This window comes from Octodon degus, unplaced genomic scaffold (assembly GCF_000260255.1).
Source record: "Octodon degus isolate 3935 unplaced genomic scaffold, OctDeg1.0 scaffold00015, whole genome shotgun sequence".
Lineage (NCBI taxonomy): Eukaryota > Metazoa > Chordata > Mammalia > Rodentia > Octodontidae > Octodon > Octodon degus.
Genome location: NW_004524591.1, coordinates 11,517,893 through 11,540,905, shown reverse-complemented (window position 1 = coordinate 11,540,905; position 23,013 = coordinate 11,517,893). Strand labels below are relative to the sequence as shown.

Genomic DNA, 23,013 nt, shown 5'->3' with positions numbered 1-23,013 from the left:
CACTGGAGACAGATGAGCATCAACTGAAACATCCATAAACTGTGAGCTAAATAAACGTTTATCTCCTTAATTTGGGGTGTCAAATATTTTGTCCCAGCAAGGAGAGAAAGTCATGGAGACACACAGCTTACTGGAAGTTTCAGGATTCAATGAATGCAGTCCTAAGAGTGCTAGAAATTCACACAGTAAAGCCTCACATTAAGAAAACAGAATGATCTCAAATAAACAACTTAATCTTGAAGCTAAGACTAGAGAAAGAAGAACAAATCAAACCCAATGCTCATAAGAGGGAGGAAATTGTAATAATCAGCAGAAATTAAAACAATGGAGACTAAGAAAACAATAGAAAAAGCCAATGAATAGAAGAGTTGGTTTTCTGAAAGATAAAATTGACAAACCCTTAGCTGCCCTTATCAAACAGAAAAAGACTCAAATTCATGCAACTGGGAAAGAAAAGGGTGAAATCACAATGGATCCTGAAAAAATCCTGAAGAGCATTGTTGACTACTTCAAGAACCTGTCATTTATTAAGACAGAAAAAAAGTGGACAGATTCCTAGATATATATGAATTGCTAAAGCTGATTCAAAAAGATATAAAAATTCTAAGTAACCCAATATCAGTCAATGAATAAAAATGTAATTGAAAATTTACAACAAAAGAAAAGCCAGATCCTGATGGATTCACTGCTAAATTCCATAATAAATTTAGAGAACTTGTAATACCACTAATGGTGAACTTCTTTAATAAAATTGAAAGAGAATTTTACTCTGATACCAAAACAAAAGAAAGACTCAACCAAAAAAGCAATGGATAGGCCAATCTCCCCAGTGAACATAGATGCAAAGTCCTGAATAAGTTACTGGCAAACAAAATGCAGCAAATTATCAAGAAGATTATACATCATGACCAAGTAGGATTCATCCCAGGGATGCAGGGATGGTTCAACATATGCAAATCAATAAATATAAACAGAGTCAAAGACAAAATCACATGATCATCTCAATAAATGCAGAAAAAACATTTGACAAAGTCCAACACCCATTCATGATAAAAACCCTACAGAAAAATTGGAATAGATGTTCTTTATTTGAATCTGATAAAAGCCATCTATGACAAACCAATAGCCAACATCATAGTAAATGGACAAAAACTGAAAGCTTTTACTCTAAAATCAAGGACAATACAAGGTTGTCCACTATCAATACTCCTATTCACTATTGCTGGAAATGTTAGCCTAAGTAATTAGATAATGAAAGGAATAAGGGTAGGAAAAGAAGTTAAGTTATTATTTTCAGGTGACATGATTTGCTACATTGAAGACCCAAAAAACTCCATCAAAAGACATCTAGATTTAATAACCAAATTCATTAGTATAGTTACAAAGTAAACACCTGAAAATCAATAGCATTCCTATATATAAACAATAAACTCATTAACAGAGAAATTAGGGAAACCATATCTTTCACAATAGCATCCAAAAAAGTAAAAAACTTAGGAATCAACCTAACAAAGTAGAAGATTTATAAATTGAAAACTATAGTATTCTGAAAAACAAGCTCAAAGAGGATACTGGAAGAGCCCTGGCTCATGAATAGGAAGTACCATCATTATTAAAATGGCCTTCCAACATTATTATGCAGATTTTAATATAATCCCAATTGAAATAACATTAACATATCTCACAAACCTACAGAAAATTCCTAAAATTCATGTGGAACCAGAAGAGACCTGGAAGAGCAAAGGCAATTCTGGGAAACAAAGGCAAGGCATGGGGCATCACAATCCCTGACTTGAAATTATACTACAAAGCTACAGTGATAAAATCAGCATGGTACTGCCAAAAAAAAAAAATCTGAGGATAAATGGAACAGATCGGAAGATACATAAACAACTTCAAACACATTCAGCCATCCTATCTTTGACAAAGGGGTCCAACATGTGTTCTGGAAGATAGCCTCTTTAATAAATGGTATTGGAAAGACCAGCTTTCCTCATGACAAAGACCCATGTCTATCGCCATGCACTAAACTAAAATAGAAATGGATCAAAGTTCTAAATATTAAAATAGAAACACAATAGGCTGGAAGAGAAAATAGGCAAAACTCTTGAAGATATGGGTGTAGGCAAAGATCATGAATAACATCCTGCTCATACAGGAAATAATACAAAGAATCAACAAGTGGGATCTCGTCCTATTAAAAACTGTTGTGCAGAAAAAAAAATCATGAACAGAGTCCAAAGACAACACACAGAGAAAAATTTTAGCCAGCTGTCTCTCAGACAAAGGACTAATATCTAGAGCATGTAAAGAATGGAAAAAACCGGCCCCTCCCAACCAAAATTAAAGACCTAATCCAAGAATGGAGATGTGAAATAAATATATACTTCTCAGATGAAGAAATACAAATGGTGGCAAATAAATACATGAAAAAATGTACAGCATCACTGGTAATTTTTAAGATATAAATTAAAGCAATACTGAGATTCCATCTCATTCCAGAAAGAATGGCTATCAAGAAATCAACCAATAACAAATACTGGCTGGCATGTAGGGAAAAAGGAACCCTTTAGATATTGTGAAGTAGAAATAAAATTTTCAAAAGAAAAGATGAACTATGAAGGGGGAAGGTGGAAAGGAAAGAAGTGAAAGGGAAAAGAAATGACAAAGGAGGAAATTGGAACCAAAGCTCTATAAATAAGGCCAGGAAGAGGGGTGAAGGTTGGGGAGGCTGTGGGGAAAAGAGAAATGAATATATATCATGTACAGGTATAAACGTCCAGTGTGATCATTGCGATATCTAAAGTGTACCGATATTCTTAGTAACAAATTTAAAAAAAGAAAACTAAGCTCCAAATGGAATCAGAATGGCATGATGTGGAGAAAGAAACAGAAAGAAAAGGAAAAAAGACTGAAGCAGAATAAGATATACCTCAGCCTACAACAAATAATCTAGGAAGAGAAGCAATGAAGAAAAAGGCAACACTTCATTTGGATTCGTCAGTCAGTTGCCCTGGGAATGTGAAACACGTACGTTCAGGAGATTAGACACATTCACTTCATGGCTGGGGGCCACAGAAGTTACGTATGAAAAATACTGCTGAGGGAAATTACCTAAGGTCAGAAAGATGAATCACTGAATTAATAGGATGATGCCTCCGATTTCCACAAAACTTGCCAAGTTTCTAGGAAAATGTAAAGAAAGCTGTTATCACAGAATTAAGTTGAAATGAACTTCTTAAAAAGGAGATTGTAGAAATACAAGCCATCTCACTCAACATTCCTGTAGTTCAAATTATTTTCTCCTACGGGAACATGCTACACACCAAACATACCAACACAGTAATTCCTCTATCAGGCAGGACAGACAGGCTGCTTTTGGCGAGGGTTGTTTACCAGGAATCAAACTCAGAACCTCATGCCTGCCCAGCAGGCACTGTATAGCTGAGCTATATCCCTAGGCCCAAATCAGCGATCAAACTCAGGACCTTGCACTTGCCAGGCAGGCATTTACTCCACTGAGCTACATTCCTGGTCATAGACAGGCTGCTTTTGAAGATGGGCTCAAATCAGCACACAGTGGCCAGAGTCCTGCTGTTCCCCACACCTACCTGTAGAGGAGCATCTGGATCCATAGTAAACGGTGGGATCTTGTCAGCCCAAGGCAAGAATTTCTTAGTTTTGTGGTCCAGATAATAATCAAAAATTGTTCCCTGGGATGGAAACTTCACTGCTTTCATCTCTTTATGCCACCATCGACTAAAGTCAGCTTGATAATCAGAAAGCTGAGGAGAACAAGAGAAATCCTTATTTCACACTTAAAGGTAACTTTGCAAATACACAAAGCTTCAAATCCTGCTCAAGCCAGTGACCACAGCGCACAGAGCCAAAACCATCAAGGAAACTCCAGATATGGAACCAAACATCGCACCAAGAAAAATTGCACTAGACATTGCTGTGATGAGTGACACTACCATAGAGGCACAGAGCTTTGTGCCACACAGCCATGAGGTACAGATTTAGTGGAAACCATCCTAAAAAGCAAGGTAAAGTCAGGGGAACTATAGGGTCCTCCTCAGTTAGGTTATTCAATTCAATGGTGAACTGTTATTCAAAGTATTATGCTGGTTTCCACAGCACAATGGTAATAAAATAAATAGGCATTGATTTCTACTAATTTTTGTACAAGTTCATGGCAAACTAAGAAAAATTAGGGTAATGGAGTATTTTAAAATGGGCATCATTATTTGATTCAAATACTTTTTATCTGTATAGCTCTTTGACCCCTTTGTTAAAATATTTTTCCTATAAATTATGGTGGCTGCAAATAGTGCTTTTTAAAAAAATGTATTTTGTACAGGGTCTCACTATGCAGTTTAAGCTCATAGTGATCCTCCTGTTTACAGCCTCCCCAGCGCTGGGATTACAGGCATGTGCCACTGCTCCTGGACTCCGGTGGCTGGCTCAGCATACCCGGGGATGGCACAGCATGTGGTGCCAGGGATAGAACCCTGGTCCCTGGTTCTGCCTAAGCAAGCACTTAGTCCACTGAGTTATCTTGCCAGCCCGAGCAAATAGTACTTTTGATAAATTCCTTCACCTCAAAAAGTAAATGCTGGCGATTGTATTACTGTCACAAAACAGTACTGAAACACTGCTGGACTTTAACAGGCTACTGGGAATTCCTCCTTGAAGAAGCAAAGAGAGGAAGGCAGGGGCTCACTTCCCACCAGGAAACAGAAAAGTCCAACAGAAAACACAGAGAGCAACTCCCGGCCTGTGAAAGGACCACATGGAAGTGATCAGGCTATCTGGACTAGGAGGTACTGGTTTTTATACAATGATAGGTATATGTCCTTGATCCTAAAGGTTAAAAAACCAAAGGGAATGGTAATTGTATACCAGTAACAACCAAAACCCTCATAAATCCACAGGATTACTTGACCCAGGGTCTTATATCCATAGGATAGCCTGTCCTGGTGAATTTTGGTAAAATCTAAAAACACTATGCGTGTCCATTGCCTTTAGCAGCTGCGCCCTTTATCCAAGACCACAACTTCTATTTGTGAGAAAAACTTTTTTTTCAGTGACATCTTTGTGTCCATGGACGATAGCCTGCTTTCAGTCCTGGATTGGTCACACATGCAGAGACACAGGGAGGATGGCCACAGATAAGGATGTGAGCCGGGCTGGGAGCAGAGTGCCCTGTCACTGTCCTCCAGTCCCCCATTCATTCTGTCATGAATTCAAGCTCATTTAACTTGTTTTCAGACTACCCTGCAATGGTTGATACTTTGTATCACCTTGAGTTTAGGATTTCAAGTGACTCAGCAGGGGGCCAGGGTTCTCACTTGGTGAACATCCTCATACCATGCAAGAGGGCAGGGAGAAGTGGAGAAGGCACCAGTGCTGCGCTCCCTACCCCCGCCTCCCACCCCCACCCCTGCCACCCCCTTTGCTCCTGCTGTTTTTGCTGCCTTCTGTTGCCATAAACTGTTGCCCTCTGCCATGTGCCACCCTGCCTTAGAGCTAGCCGATTATAGACTGAAACTTCCACAAACTATGAGCTAACTAAATTTTTCCTTCCTTAAATTTAGGTGTTGGGTACTTTGTCTCAGCAATGAGAGAGAAGTAACCAAGAGAGGCAGCCTAGCCGTGGCATTTTATCACCCTGTAAAATCTAGTCTTAAGCCAAAGCAGGCTGGGCTGAAATAATTCACAGGTTGTGTCCTTATCTGGCTCTATTTTTTGTACCAGTGTACATGTGACTCCTGTTTTTCATCAAAATGTACTAACAGTTACACTGGTAAAATTATTTTCATTGACAAATCTTTATACTTTTCTATAAAATGCATTTGCTTTACAGCACAGAAGCAAACAAGCAGGATCTCAGTCCTCACAGGGTCTGTCTGGGAGGTGTAGGGACAGGTGATGGGGAAAAGCAATCGAATACACAGGAAGTATGTAGGTCCCTTACATGTAAACCAGCTTTGCGCAAGAGCACCAGGGTGACTCACTCTAACGTAACAACTGGAGAAGCCAGCTTCATGGACCAGACCCACAGTGGGGGACCTGTGTGGCCCATGACAAGGCCAAAGCATCTTGTGGGACGGGTAACAGCACTCAGTGTGCCCAGCTAACTGATGGCTGGCTGCCCTGAGGTCACTGCTTGTGTGCTTCAGTGACATCCCAACCCCACAGCGTTTCTTGGAAACACTGGACTTTAGAGTCATTCAAGAAGTGTAAAGATGGACACTACAATGTTGACTACTTATTGTAGAAAGCTGTATTATGGGAGAAGACAAGCAAGATGCAGCTTGTGGTGAACACCACTAGCCAAGGAAATTGGAGAGGTTGAGGGAGGGAGTGCTGGGAGGAAGGGGAGAGCTCAGGAGGGCGAGATCTCCGCTGAGCACCAACTTCCTGACCTGCAGGCCTGCAGAAGGTGAAGGACGCTAGAAGAAAAACCATGGAGGAAGTGGAGTTCAGCTGGTCTCTGTGAAGGAGAAACCCCCACACAGAGGCAGCTGCCTTCAAGACCACAAGATGTCCCCTTGTGTGGCTTTCTCCCAGCAGCACCGGCTGCTCTTCAGAGGCACTTGGAGAACCGAGAGCTTGAAATGTGGCTTCTCACAAGGGTTGCAACGAGACCTATGAGGCCTGGGGAGGTTCAAATGTATCTATAGATGTAAGCTATGGTGACTTAGTGACAAGAAGTAGAACCAGCCCACAGGCTGCATCAGCCATTTACTTTGGAAGTAGCATTGAGTTAAACCAACAGAAACACGGGTCAGTCTTATGTGAATCCCACGTACATGAGGAATGTCTCAGAAAACCAGGAAAGCATGTGTAATCTATTCCTACCACAAGGATTCCAGGTACCAAGGGAGCACAGCGACCATGAGAGGTTTTGCGGTTCCACAAAGATGTGGCCTCTGAGAGAAACCAACTTGGGTGTGAGCCCTGCCACTGCCATCTCTCCAGAGAGACCATGGGCTCAGGGCTTCCCTGCTTTGAGCTAGAGCTTCCACTACCCACACCCTGAGTGAGAATTAGGACAGAAGTCATGGGAGAGAAAAATCTACTTTAGAGGTGGATGGTGGAGATAAGACCAGCATGTTTCCCACAGCTTGATGTATCTGAGCAGTGTAAGAGTGTGCATGCCCGTGTGTGTGTGTGTGCGTGTGCGTGTGCGTGTGCATGTGTTTCGTGTTTCCTATAAGAAATGAGAAGCCTCCAAAAGACTATGAAGAAATGGTGCGCATATCACAGGTTCACTTTGAGCTGAAGGAAAGACCAACAAAAAGAAACTGTCAGAGTTGACTGTGGCTCACAAATACCAACCCTGGCACTGTGTGTGACTGATCAGAGCGAGAAGTGACAGGAGGGAGAAGGCTTTCTGGAAGGTCACCATATGCTATAGTCTGAACCGCTCCCTTCCACTAATAGCGCACTGACAGTATCTGGAGATGAAGCTTTAGGTTTTCACGATGTCACGACAGTGGGACCGTCATGATGGATAAGTAGCTTATAAGAAGACACACAGAGCACTTTCTCTGTTACATGAGGATATGTGAGGCCCCAACAGACAGGAAGAGTCCTCTCCAGAACCAACCCTGGTGGCAGCCCAATCTTGGACTTCAGCTCCTAGCACCAGAAGGAATAAACTTGTTATGTAAATAAGATTTGCTGTGGTGGCCAAGCTGACATTATGAGGGTCTGGGGGAATCTAAAGATGACCTGTTCCTGAATTAATGTTGTAGCGATGAGGAAAGGGAGGAGGCTGACTTAACAGGGGCTTTGTACAGAAAACTGAGTGACTGAGATTATGGGATAAGAAAAAGAAAGTGTTCCCAGGTTAACTGGAGCAGCTGGGAGGAAAGCATTGCTAAAGAGAAAAAAGTAAAAATAAAAACAAAGTGCAAATGGGGGTGGGGCAGTGCTGTGTCTCAGGACATAGACGTGATGGCCGGACATGGGCAGAAACACGCAGCCTGGAGCCCAGAGCACGGCAGGTAGGCTGGGCTGAAGGCTACCAATGTGACCTTGCTGCTGATGACAACGACCAACAGCACCAGTAGGCCTGACTGCACAATGCACGGGCTCAGGAGAAAACAGCACAAGTAGTAGAGACTTGCAGTAACTAAGAAAGTGGACGTGGTGAATGTTTAAACTAGAAAGAACTTATAGTAAAAGGCACATGCTAGTAATAAAGAAATCAGTGTGCTAAGACTGAAGGAATCTTCTGAGAGAGATGAATGGCAATGCATCTTTTTACTGTAATCATTTAAGTTTAAACATTCGCTGTAGTTTTTGTTCATGCCTCAAACAGCAATTCCACTTCCACAAATAAGAATGCTTTTCTGTACCATCACTCAGCATACCTGATCCCGCACTAGGGTGCCTCCAAATGCCCAGATACAGGCAAAGACAAAATAGACTTCATAAACTTCTTTTGGGCTGTCAGAAGGCACGTTTTCAGGAGTCAACAAACAATCCAGAAGAGCGCAAATAGTCTGAAGAGAAAGAAATAGCAATCCATTTAGGGCAGTGGTACTGTAATAGTTAACAGGTTCAAAGGACTTTGTGACGCCACTTATCTTAGGAGATTATATGATTTTCAGAATTCTAAGCAGTACATTGTGAAATACAAAAATTACTGCATTGCGTGTCTAAGTCAATAGTGGAATGTTGTGGTCATTTTTAATTAACTCGCTTTTCTATGTAATAAGCTATTAAAATAAGTTTAAATGATTCAATTATAACCACTGGATAAATCAGAAATGCACATGAACAAATATGGAAAAATAAAAGTATATCTATGTTCACTTTTTTATAAGTTGGGAATAATATCAATGAAGCATTCTACAATCTACTTTCCTGCTTAAGCACATATAGAAGATGTCTTTCCTTGTCTGTAGCATTGGGAATGACTTCCTAAGATTGAACTGCATGGACAGACAGACATTTATGAACAATTTCCCTCCCTGCAGACTTGTGGTAAGCCACTTCCCAGCTTCCTGGCAGCCATTTTTCCACCTATTGTTGTAAATTTAGACCACTGGACTTAACCTGCAACACTTTTTTGGACAGAGGATTAAATTTAACCTTGAAAGAAACACTCATCAGGCATTTGTTCTTCATGCCTTCCAGCGGAAGCAGCATTTTCTGTTGGCTCTAAGCATCCCCAAATTCAGAGCAAGCTTGTCAGTTCTGAGAGAAGCATAGCTGTAGAAGCCCTTACCACATGGAATAATCATGCTGGATAGATTTGGGGGCTAGTTCCCTAATGCACAAAAATAGCTGTCATTAATCAGCACTGGCTCAGCCCCTTGACCCAAACACTCTTGCCCTAATTTGTGTGGGCAGCAGTAGAATTTTATCATGAGCACGGAGAACCAGGCAATCACGTTATAGTGTCCGTGCTTTGCTTTTCTAGCCAAGAAAGATGGAAAACTAATTTTTTTTCATGTGAATAGCTGAGCACTTGTTATATGTTAAAATCTCTCTTGACTTCTTTCTTACATTGTGCCACGCTTGCCAATTAGAAATAATCTTTTAACAAAACCAATTTTTCATCAAGAGAAATAGTGCAAAACCTGAAAGCTTGGCTATTTCTGCACAGAAACATGTTGGTTACAAACAAAACACAGACTGAGAAGTCACAGTGTGAGTTTATTAAGTGAACACTTTGTCTACTAAGTCTGAAGATTTTATTTCTCTTGAAAACAGTACTGGAACACATTTTGAGCTTTGTGTCAGAAACAAATGTAAATTATATTTTAATGAACACTCCAAAAGAGTCATTATACTTTACGGAATGTAAAGAAGTTTCATATACTGGGAAACAGACATGTTAATTTTTTAAAGATAATCATTTTAAATTAGTCTCTTTTCCACTCATTTTCACATCAAATTCCTAACCTCATGAGCAACCACAGAAAACATACTCTAAAACAATGATGTAAAAGGAACTAAGGATTAAATGCTATTTCTGCAGACTATAAAAGAAAGAAGCAAGAGCAAAAGTCCTATTAATTCCTTTTGACCTATTTTCACACTACTCTTGAATGAAGAAGTTCACACCACAGAGAATCACACAAACACACAAGTCAACTTGAGAAAGAACACCATCATGCTTTAGCAAGTATTACGCCAGAGGAAGTCTAATTAGGCTAACCACATAATTAATTCATTATGAATAAATTCAGACCTGCTTTCAGAAATAAATTATACCTCAGATAATTACTGTTGAATACTATCGTTTACTTAATTGGTGTGTGAATTACCCAAAAACTTGAACTTTCCCTTCTTTTTATGCTTGCAACTATTTCTAATTTAGCTTCAAACAAATTTGGTAACATAGTAACTTAATAGTAACACAGTACTTAGAAACCAATTTTGCTCCTACAGGAATAGGAAAAAAAGGTTTCAAATTGTAAACCTGTTGTGAATCTGATACACGTACAGGCCAGGCCGGTGACAGTTTTTCTTCCTGCTGAGATTAGGAACACAACCTCTACTTATGTGTACTGTGAATTGTTTTCATTTTCTTTCATGACAACAACTCATATATTCCCTGTCTCACAATGAGGATCAGAAAAAAAAATCCCTGGAATATGATGAACTCTTTGTGCCGACTGACACACCTTCAGGAATATTTTTGGGAGAAGTCCGTGGGTGGCGATACCTATGTGGAAAAATTCAGATGCTTTCTCTTACCACCTGACTGGCATCTTTACTTTTACAGATTCATTTTATGCAGAAAACATATTGGGTACCTTCTCTAGGCAGGATATATAGACTCTAGAAAAATAAATAAGGCTGTTTCAACTTTTTTTTTTAATAATTTTGTTCTAATACACTTGGGAGGAACTTGATTCAGTAAATAGGAACTTAGAACTAGGTCAGTTTCTGTGGACAGAAAATGACTAAGTTCAGAGGCCTAGAGCCGAAATGACAACAGTGTGATGCAGTGTGTTACTCAAAGGGGCTTGCAAAGAGCTGCAGCCCAGCCCTGGGGCTGGGGGTCGGGGGACTGGAGCAACTTAACAATTCTAGAATGCTTTCCATCTTCTTGAGCAAGCAAAAACTTTGTCCAGGTCATGCTCCAACAGGACTAGAATGTCGCACGGTGCATTTGAAGACAAACCTGGACCAGGCTGTTTTCTGGAATAGAGGTGATGGTTTTAAAGCTGGTTCTCAGCTTGTCCAAACATGCAGGAATGTATTTATCGAAAAGAATAGTTAAATTGGCCTTTTCTGATTGATGCCGCCTTCGGTCAATCCAACTGGCCACATACCTGAAAAGGAACACAGAAAAGCTTTTACAGAACACGAGGCTTGAAAAGCAGAATTCCGCCGTGTCCAACGCTCCCCCTTCAGCACAGCTTGGTGCAGCACTTCACAGACATATTTAGCGCATTCGCTCCATTTCTCAAACTGCAAGTACTTTTAAATGGCTCTTTAAAAACTTGTTTTAATGGGCCATTTTTACCTTAATGAAAAGAATGTAAAAGAAACTCCTAATAGTGCTTAGAAGTCAAACATAATAGATAATAAGTAGGCCATTACTGCGCGTTTAGAAGGAAGTACGGTTTGTCATTTCCTAAGGGACGGAAACTATTTTCATGGTGGAGGCCTTATTTATGAAAACAGCTTGGCATCTTTCTTGATTAATCTTGGCATCAATTATTTAGTAATGAGAAATCAGTTACACATAAAGAGGAGAAAATTCCATAGGAGCTATTTTAAATTTCCTCCTATTTGAACTAGGCTCCATGTAACGCCAACTTGATAGCTGATAATGTGTTTCCCATAAAGGGCTCTGAAATGGTTATCTCATGATAAGCATTAGCTTTTGAAATATACTTCTACACATAGATGTATATACATACATTTATGCATATGCATAAATATAATACATGTATGCACATATATATCTCAGGTGTTTCACGAGGATCAGAAAATCATATACAAGTGTATGTATACACACAGACACACACCAGAGGCTTATATATAATCCCATATGTACTGTATCTGGAACATGGAACATTAATTTTGATACACTAAATAACTTTAACACCTTAAACTACTTATAATACAAAGCAAAGCATGACTGCATGACTTCATGGTATCCATAATTGTTTCTAGGATGAAATTAAGAGATGCTAAATGAAAAAAAAAATCTCTCACAAAGATGTGATGAAGCAGGTAGCAGTGATAATAAATACAAACGGCTCCCAGTATAGGAGCAGCGTGGCCAGGGACACTTCATGGCTAACCTTTGCTTTAAAAAATTAGGTTTTTCATTTTGAATATCAGAAGAAATTAAAGCAAAATGATCATGTTACTAAAAGCTCCCTGTGTTTTTCATGAGCTATTGCTATAGGGTTTTATTAGATAGTCAACAACTTTACACTATTAGGTTCACCAAAAACTTTTTGGGGCTAACAGGGATGGTTTTTAGAGGGAGTCCAGTTGCATGAGAGTCATTTGGTAAAGTGACTCTGGGTGTCAGTGATGGTGGGTGCCATGGGACAATTCAAATAGGTAGTAAGGATGGGGACAAACTCTTTTTCCTCCAGAAGAGCTTCAGGTTTACCAGACAAAGTCTCAGGACCAGAGGCCTGGAAGCTGTCTAGGTAGCCAAAATCTTCTGGCCTCTGAAATCTTGTCGATTTATTACTCAATAGTCTGGGAAATCTTCCTACACATAGTGCAGCCTGCACGCGAGCTTCGGGTCTGTCATCCACCTGGAAGAGTGCGGAAGTCAGCAGTACAGGCTCCTGCTGCAGGCCTGTATGCAGGGCACACCTGGGTTGCGGAATCTCTGCTTCCGGAAGTATACACGGTCTACGGATAAAAGAATGAGACTGCAGGAGTAGAAGACGGAAAGCTCATTCAACACGGAGAAAATTACACAAAGCCCGAAGTACTTTAGGCTAACACAAGAGAGGAAAGGGGACAACTTACAATTGTGGCCATCAAAGTTATATAGCACTAAGCTCTTTTAGAATCAGATTAAACTCCAGATGCAACTTTAGTTTCTTATTATTATGTACAAACCAACTAATACATAATTTGGAAGATCTTACTTTCAATTTTGCACCCACCTTCAAATAATTTGTACAATTACAAATGAATTTTTAAAATTTATTACCTGTTTTTTCCTTTCTCTATATATTCTCATCACTTTTTTTTTATGAGCAGAATATATTTATTGAAAGAAAGAAGGCTCCTGTCCCGACAGAGGGACAGGAGGGGGGCCCGAGCAGGTAGTTCCCTGGGAAACTGTCTCTTCCAGGAACTTTTATAGTGTAAAACCATGTGAGGCTAAGGTAGAGAGAATGGGAACTCGCTTAGGTGGGCAGGAGGTGGGACAAAACTATGGTCAACCATCTCATCACTTTCTACTGACAAAAAAAAAAAAAAGAACAACAACAACAACAACAACAAAAAACCAACTGTCATTGACTTTCACCTTTATAAATTTTCTTCTATTTCTTGTTTCTTTCTTTCCCATTATCTCAACATACAAGGAACTACAGCTGGGCACAGTGGCACATGTGTGTAACCTTAGTATTCTGGAAGCTGAGGCAGGAGGATCACTGGGAATTTGAGGCCAGCCTGGGTTACACAGTGAGTTCAAGGCCCACCTGTACTACATAGAGAGATAGTGTCTCAAAAAAATAAATAAATAAATAAATAAATAAATAAAATAAAAAATCAAAGGGGCCGGGGAGATGGCCCAGTAGAATATGCGCTTGTCTGGCAAGCGCAAGGGCCTGAGTTCAAACCCTGGTTCTGCCAAGGGGGGAAAAAAGAAAAATCAAGTACTTGATTCTGCTAGTAAACTTACTTAAAACTCAGGACTAAAGTAGTATTTGATTACTTCAAATACATGAGGATATAGTTTTAAGAATATTGTTTAATCTTATGTGATGCATTTCTGTAAAGTGTGGACACAATATTAATTTTAAACAATATTAATTTTGGTTTTTGGCAGTAGAAAGTGATGAAAATATATAAAGGAAAAAAATACAGGTAATAAATTCTAAAAATTCATTTGTAATTGTACAAATTATTTGAAGGTGGGCGTAACACTGAAAATGATATCTTCCAAATTATATATTAGTTGGTTTATACATAATAACAAGAAACTAAAGTTACATTTGGAGTTTAATCTGATTCTAAAAGAACTTACTACTATATAACTTTGATGGCCACAATTGTAAGTTGTCCCCTTTCCTCTCTTGTGTTAGCCTAAAATACTTTGGGCTTTGTGTAATTTTCTCTTTCATGTTGAGAAACAAGCTTTCTGTCTTCTACTCCTGCAGTCTCATTCTTTTATCCGTGCACTGTGTATACTTCCAGAAGTAGAGATTCAGAAACATAGTTTGACAAATTTTAATAAAAATGTCTCGTTCCAAAAAGTTTAAATGAGGGCCAGGAAGATAGCTCAATGATATAAGTACCTCCCAGCAAGCCCAAGGTCCCGAGTTTGATCCCCAGTACTGCCAAAAAAGTTTAAATGAGAATGGTACTATTTTTACTCCTTAAAAGGAACCCCATGATATAAATATAGTGCTTCATAATCTCTCCTACACTTAGTATTTTTTCATTATTAGTAGCATAGTTAGTATGTTTGAATACTAAATACTAATGCTTATAGTCAAGTTCTTCCCTCTGGTTCTTTGGAGAAACAATAATTTAGGCCTCGAGTAAGGGAAGCAAGAGATGAATGAGAGGCATCTTACTTAGCAAGAAAGCAAGGTGCAGAGACTTAAAGGACAGGTAAGAAGTCGGAAGAGACTGGCTTGAAAGGAAGGGCTCCTACTGGTACCATTTTGTGACAATATGAACCCCAAGGAATCTTGGCAATGAGGTTTAAACTCACTGAACTAATAAGAAACCATGAATGAAAAATTGTAAGGAGGAATAAAGGAAAGGAAGAGAGGAAAGCAGATGTGAGAAAAAAGGTGTTCACAGAAAAATGTCACGCAATATACGTGAACAGAATGAGAAATATACGTGACTGAATGAGAAAATCACTACTTCACAGCTACCAGTGGGCATCCTCTGAGATACTTGCCTTGCTCTCTCCCGCAGTGTAAGTGCGACATTAAAGGTGACAGTAGAGGCACTGTGTGCAATGGACACAATGGAGTGCAAGGTATTTGTTTTGATGCTCAGTTCTAGTTTTGTTTGTTTGTTTTTTTTTAAAGTACAGAGGAAATTACTGGGATAGCTAGCATGATTTGTAAAATGGTAGTTTATCTGATAATTTTTTGGGGGCGGAATCAGAGATTGAACTCAGGCCCTTGCACTTGCCAGAGAAGCGCTTATTCCGCTGAGCTCTCCCTGGCCCCTTTATTTGATAATATTAAGAATAAATTTCTTGGGTATGTTATATTGTATTCATATAGGAGAATATCTTTTTTCTTATGAGATGAATGCTAAATTACTTAGGGATGAAGTATCTTATTCTCTTCAACTTACTTTTAGATATTTGTATAAAAATAACAAGAAAAATGTCTGTATATCTATATGAGAGAAAGACAGAGACAGAGAAAATAGTGTAGTAAAATGGTAACAAGAGGTGATGGAGGACTAAGTCTATAGTTGTATCTTTTCAACTTTTCATGCCTTTGAACATTTTAAAGCAAAAATGTTTGGGAAAACTGAAACAAAAGAATGGTTTCAAAAACTGAGTTAATTATCCTATTGATCTTAGAAGATAATGGAATATTGAATCAATACATGTAAAACTATCACACTGTAACTCTAAAGAAAGGCAGTATACTGCTTAATACTTATGGAGTGAAAATAATACCCTATATCTGAAGCAGCCACTTTGTGCTAGCTTACTGCAACTTTCTGGCGATAGGAGGTAAAAATATTAAATCATCCTGCAAAAAAGATTTTCATATTTTATTTTTTGTAAATGACTTGGCTGGATCCTTTTGTCACACAAATGAAAATTAAACCTATGTAACAATCTTAGATAACACAAAAACTTGTATAAAAGTTAAAAGTTAATAGACAAGTGGAAGCTATTTAATTCAGCTCAGAATACAAATCGGATCTCTCTTCAGGCAACCTGGGTAGGACCTTTGATGTACTGAATAAAAGTCCTTTTCTAAGGAGTGAGCTGAGCTTTTGTTGGTACAAATCTCTCCTCAGTGTGCCCGAGTTGGAATGACAGGGGAAGTGGGAGCTGTGAGGGCCACCCCAGCAGGGTGAGGGATCCCCGAAGGAGGTGAACACTGCCTCTTGCACAGGAGCCTGTGCTGTCTGGGGAAGTCGGGGAGCACTGGGGAGACTTCAGCCAACCCCAACCAATGGAGGCACTCAGGAGACAGCCTTCTCCTGGGCCAAGGAGCAAACAGCTCAGGAGCAACTCTCCACTGGGGCATTTATAGAACTCTCCTTCCCCAGCCACATCCGGTAAAGTTATGTCAAACACTGAAGCCTGGGGGTGGCTGTACTTTGCTGGAGACTTGAAGATTTGACTGTAGTGAGCAGTATCCGTGCCCAGAGGAAAAGTGTCAGGGAGAAGAGCATATTTGGCAGGGAATAGCTCAGGTTATAAAAGGCTTGAAGACCAGCTGGTTATAAAGGAGTGGCCAGGAGTACAGAAACTGAGGGAGAGTGACATGGGTGTGCTGCACTGTGGCTCTAGACTGTCACCAGCAGGCCTGTGTGTTAAAGCCTTGATTCCCTACTGGGGTGCCCCTGCTAAGAGGAACGGCCCTTCTGAGGAGTTCTGTGGGGACGTAGGTCCTTGCAGAAGTACCGGACATCTATCCTTCCTTTCTCCCTTGGCTGAAAGGTGAAGAGTCATGGTCCACCACACGCTCCCATCACAACGGGCTGCTTCACCACCAGTTCCAGAGCAAAGGAGGCAGCCAACCTCTGACTGGAACCTCTGCGACTATGGGCCGGGCCAAAATCAATAGTCTAGAAGTTCCTTATGCCAGAGATTTGCTAGGGAAACTGACTCACTCAGGGCAATCATAAGGAATGGTTACCACACCTGTGCCTGCAGGACAGTGGACAAGTGGCAGAACACAGAGCGAGGGAATCTCTCAGGGAAATCCATGGCCAATTGTCACCTGGAGTTGAGAGACACAGCTACCTGATGTGACCCTGCGGGGATGGAGCCTACAAGAGATACAGCCCGTCCTCCCTCCCCTTGTTTCCTGTCGGGGCCTCTTGTTATCCAAACCTACCAGTTGCTAGATGGCAGGGAGCCCACTAATGGCCTTACATGGGTCAGTCTCCTGGGGCACAGGGCAAGGTGAGCGGGAGGGAGGGCAGGTCTGCAGGGCTAGGCTTGACATCTGACATGGCAGCATGCCAGCGCCAGCACATGGCACTGCAGAGGCTCTCATGCTCCAGGTGGGACTGCTGCAGGTGGCAGATGACCATGCAGACACTGTGCAAAGTGTAAGCATTGGGAGAATAAGCCAGAGGGCCATAATACAATTGCTCTAACTACAGATCCTCTGCTATTCGTGTACATGCAAAGCAGGCACATACACACATACATCTTGCTAAATGGCTTATATTTAGGTGCTTAATTCAAGGTTTTATTTATGCATTCAAAAAATTTATGAGTTCTTAACACTTTCCAGCTGTTCAATCAAAGTATTATTCAAATTAAAAATGAGGAAGGCATCCATCCAGGTGCTAAACGAATAAATTAGCCTAATTAGCCTTCAATATAGTTATGCCTTCTTCAAATAATCATTTGAACCTAACAATAAAAACATATACAATGACCACAACCCAGCCTGATCACGGAATGAACAGAGGACTTACACAGATATTTTTATAAAAGAGGTAAGTGAATGACCCATTTGCACTTGAAAACAAATTCCGTGTCACTGATCATGACAGAAAAGCACGCCATATCTGTAATGGCAGCACCCCACGCCAATTGGCATGGTTCCTATCAAAAGACAAGCAAACAAACCAACCCCAAACAGTAGAAAATTACAAGCGCCGCTGAGGGTAGCATTGGTAGCGCAACTGTATGCAAGTCCCTTGCGTGCTGCGTGTGGAAAAGAAAACGGCACAGCTCCTACGGAAAACGGTATGGCTGGTCTTTAAAAGTTAAAAATAGAATTAACATATAATCAAGCAATTCCACTTCTGGGTATAAACCCAGAAAACTGGAATATGAAATCTCTGCATAGTGACATTCACAGCAGCGTCACTCACGGTGGCTAAGAGGTACGGAGGCCGAGATGTCCTTCAAGAGGTGAATGGCTTGCAGAATGTGGTACTGATATTCAGACTTGAAGGAAGGAAATTCTAGCACCTCCTATGACATGGATAAAGTTTGAAGAGAGCACGCTAAGTGCAATAAAAGGGCAGGTAGTGTATGGCTCTACTATGACAGGCACCCAGAGATGTCAAATTCAGAGACAGAAAGTAGAACAAAAACTGCCCAGGAGCCAAGGAAGAGGAACGAAGAGTTATCACTGAACAGGTACAGGCTTTCAATTTAGAAAGATGAAAACATTTCTATGTGTGGATGGAGGTGATGGTGGCATGACACTGTAAATGCACCCAATGCCGCTGAACAGTACGCTTAAAAAGGATTTAAAGGTAAATTTTATGTTATGCACATTTTAATGACAGTACAGAAAAAGAAATTAAGAAATACTCACGGATTCCAGCCCAAATCCTGTGGGTTCACGTACAGGACACCAGCTCTGGAGACAGTGGCTGGGGTGGCTGTCCGCAAGTGATGTATCTCAAACAGAAGCCGCATGGAGGGAGTGAGGGCCACCCGCTCATTGCTGGCCAGGGTCAGCACCTGGAAGCAGCATGGTGGTCACCAGAGGCAAACCCGCAAGGGAGCAGAGGACCGTCGCCAGCTCTCCATGGTAACAAAGCACTGTCCCAGCAGATGGGCCAAAGGCCGTGAATCCAGGTCTAAATTTATCTCTGAGGTGGCCTGACTGACCCTTGAGAAATAAAATCACCTAAATGGACTCATGAAAGCCAACCTTTAAAGGGCTACAGGAATTATTACTACGCTAAATATAAGTGAATTACATGGTAAAGCCTAAATAGGAAGGAAAATTAATTCTCTCTAGAATCTGAAACCTCACATTTAACAACTGCCCTATAAGGAATTCTTACTGGGACGCAGACCCTGGTCCTGTGTTTTACGCTATAGAATGTCTTAGCTCAGAAAGTGGTAATTACTGTTAATACATGGTAGTTACTATCTCGAATCCAGAAGAATGACGGTTACTGATTTTGCTTTTGCGACCCCACCAAATAGACCTTTGGTTACTTAACCAGAATCTTACAGATGGGTGCCATCACCTTTTGTTTTAGCTGGGGATACTGGATTAGCCAAGGCAGAATGCCTGGGAAAGCATTTAAACCCAGCCTGCAGCCACAGAGCTTAATAAATTTTCATACCTAAATTCCATCATTAGAACACAAACTCATTCTTTTATTGCCTAAGTATTCATGTTTCATCAAAGCACACATAAACATAAAAATTCAGGCCTATCTATTTTATACAACTGTTTCCCAACAAATAGATATATATCTATCATTAAAATTTATTATTTTATGGAAATAAAGAGACCATATACCCTTAAATTCTTTAACTGCAAAGTGAAGAGAATTATTGTATCAGAAAGATGTCATTTATCAAAATAGGGACAGTACAAGGAACACCACGATAACGAACAAAAATTTAGCAGTAACACCAACAAGTGGTGGGACGTTATGTTTAAGGTTGATCCTGCAGTACTGCTGACCTTATTATCATCCATGACTGTATTTAGTGATTCAATCCACATGGGGTCAATATCTCCATCCAGGACTATCCATTTTGGTCCATCATGGGTAAGAGTTGCTTGTTCTCGTAGAATAGAAGAGAACAGACCTGTTAAGTAAGAGTAAACAATGGCAATATATCATGGGATCGGTGCAGCTTATTTCTCAAATAGATTCATAGTACTTCTCCTGGAAGATCTTTTATTAACTAAATTTAAAAAAAAAAACATGTTTCTGCCTCTCTCTTGCGGGCCATGTATCACAGAGTGAAAGGCTCTGGATCTGGTTTTAACCATTTAGCAACAGGACAGTTTCACCTCCAGGGAAGGACTGTTCTCTTCCCTGAGATTTCCTACTGGTCAAACACAGATAACACTTCCTTCCTTAAAGAACAGTCGTGGGATTTACAGAAGGCAAGACATGTAGAACTCACAACTTCTACTAAATAAAGATGTTATGCTTTTCAACACTCAAGTTAATACCCATCTTAGAAGTATTGATCTATTTCATCTAGCTCCATTCTTGGATAACAATATTCCAGGGTCATAATTCTAAGTAGAAGTGCTACACAACTCTCTGACAATTTTGGACACTCACATTATATTGTCATTACTTAACAGATATATAGATAAAAACATTTTAACTCCATGGCTTTTCTGTTATTGCTACATATCTAAGTACATGGAGAATTTAATAGCTGCTGACTTTTCAAATTCAAGCACATAACGTCATAGTGAATGAAATTGCTTTGGTCTGTCTGTATGGAGGTTTCCTCTGTGAAGTGTTTTGTGTCAAAATAAGTGACAGCACCCAGTTGAACCTGCCACTATGATTTACAGGAAAGCCAGCAATCCTTTCTAATGACTGCTGATTCCAATTGAGCCCATGGAGTCTCAGCATACACAGATTAATAGTTTTCTACCAGCTATAGTTTCTTATAAAAAGAAATTAGACTAAGCCAGCCACTACTGTCCCACAAGTAAAAGAAAGAGTATATATAAAAGAGGGAGAAGACAAGGGGATCCTGCTTCAGATCAGGTCATCAGGGAAGACTTCTCAGATGCAATCAGACAAACACAGCTAAGGGTACCAGACAGATATGCAGAGGAAGAGGGTGACTGATGGCAGGACCACCAAGTGCCACAGTCCCATGATGCAGAGGTGCTTGGGAGTCAGGAGGTCGGACTGAGCAAATTGCAGTCAGAGACGGGCAGAGCATGGAAAATGAAAGCAGAGATGGTGAGGCAGCCTCTAATCATTAGCGCCTTGTAGGCCATGGCAAAGGGTTGAGTTCCAGGGAGGACGAGCTGTGCTTGAAACTGAAAGCTGAGAGATAATATCCTGATGTGAGCCCTCTGTGCTATGGGAGGACCAGGGGCTTGGACTAGAGTGCCATCTAGGGAGGACAGTCCTGGAGTTCAACATGTACAGTATTCTTATGTTCAAAACTATTCTAAACACAGGAAGTCTGAGAAAAGAGCCCCTCAAGGCCAATACCAGATCACAGAGTTACTGAAATGGGATGTCCTAAGGGTCCCTACTTAAAGCATCTGTTTCTCTGTAATACAGGTAGAGCATGCCTTATCTGAAATACTTGGGCTGCAGTGTTTCAGATTTCACTTTTTTCTGGATTATAAAATATTTGCATAGACTTTACCAGGTAGGCAACCTTCATCAAAAAATATGAAATACTTTGAAGTCACATACTTACATTCTAAAGGTCTCAGATTTCAGAGCATTTTAGATTTTTGTATTTTTGGAACAGGGATAATCGACTTGTCCTGTCCAGGCAGGAAATATGCTTGACTGAGTTTTGTCACGGGTCCCTAGAATAACCCTGTCCAAATCTCAGTGGGGATCCTACCTCAGGTACTTTTTTAGTATGCCCTGAGGCATCCATGTTTACACTGCTTCTGGATCTAAAGAGCCCTGAGGCAATTGATATAGGATGAAACAGAGCTCTGAGCACAGGTCACTGGAGGTAAATCAAGTCCGTATTGGAATCTAGCTTTAATTTTCACATTACAGACACCATTGTAATCTGCCGTAATTTCTAACAATGCCAGTAAGTCTGTGAGTGCAACTACAATTATTTTGTACTGAAAAATGTCTTTCTGGATAGAAAAAAGAGAAAATTTTAGCACACTGAAAGGGGAAACAGTGCTTGCCATCTCTCCATTCCCGGGTAGCGTGATGGATGAAACCAAAGAGTTCGTCTGTCGTCACAGCCTTAGGGTTTAAGTCATTCCAAACAGGCTTCTGCTGCATGCGAACGTATGTTCGGTTCAGTGTTCTCAAAATCTGAGAAGAAAAAAGCAAGTCAAACAATGAATGCTAAGGTAAGCTAAGATGGAAAAATAACAGATTTTCAGAGGATCTTTCCTCTTCGGTGTACATTACTGGGTACTCCATAGAATGTCTACGTGAAGAATGGTGCAACGTGCACGGGCGGCCTCGCATCTCTGTTACCACGTAGAGAAGTCCAGTCTCATAAACCCTGGGGCTCAGCTCACTCAGCCCTTCTAATCATTTAGAGTGGAGAAAGGCACTTTCATCACTAGACATTTTGCCATTTATATGAAGTTAAAAAAAAAATATATATATATATGCAATCATGTTTATAAAATCATACAGCCTGAGTTATTTAGATCAGTTGTTCACCAAACTTGGTCTGGACAAGAATCGCCTGGAGGACCATGGCTGGGCCCACCCAGGCTGACCGTTGTGCAGGTCTGGTAGGAGGCGTGTAGTCTGCACTTCCTGCAAGGGCCCCCTTGATGTCCTGATGCAGGTGTGGCCATGCCTTGGGGTCCAGGGACCCAGGGCAGTGATTCTCCACAGGAAGCTGTCTCGACGGAGGAGACTGGCTACATGACTGGGCTTCTAGTGGGCAGAGGCCAAAGGTGCTAGCACCCAACCCCCAGAAAGCTCCCTGTTCTGGGCTGAGAAACTGTCCTGCATGAAAACAAGGAGAAGCAGCCTTCAGAGGAGCTCACAGAATCGCTAGTCAGGCCAGGTCTGTTTAATCAATTGACACTGTAACCCAAATACCTGCCCAGCTGTCCCTTTTGCTCTCTGTGTTGAGCTATGGCTTTTGATTTCAATATTTATCACCCTGACCCACTTCCCGAAATTCTGGGACACAGAAAAACAAATGACAAACACTTTGGAATCATAAGCTACTGAAGAACACGGCCCCAG

The 23,013-nt window shown here is 40.7% G+C and overlaps 1 protein-coding gene across 1 annotated transcript in view; it reads right to left on the bottom strand.

Moving 5' to 3' along the window:
• Dnah11 (dynein axonemal heavy chain 11) overlaps positions 1-23,013 on the bottom strand; it is a 375,268-nt gene that overhangs the window by 160,887 nt on the left and 191,368 nt on the right. Inside the window, exons 39-45 of the mRNA XM_023709848.1 lie at positions 21,981-22,113; positions 19,794-19,921; positions 18,681-18,829; positions 11,153-11,303; positions 8,385-8,516; positions 3,612-3,785; positions 3,179-3,185 (exon numbers count right to left, since the gene is read on the bottom strand). Of these exons, the coding sequence (XP_023565616.1) occupies positions 3,179-3,185; positions 3,612-3,785; positions 8,385-8,516; positions 11,153-11,303; positions 18,681-18,829; positions 19,794-19,921; positions 21,981-22,113 (874 nt within the window). The remainder of the gene's footprint in view (positions 1-3,178; positions 3,186-3,611; positions 3,786-8,384; positions 8,517-11,152; positions 11,304-18,680; positions 18,830-19,793; positions 19,922-21,980; positions 22,114-23,013) is intronic.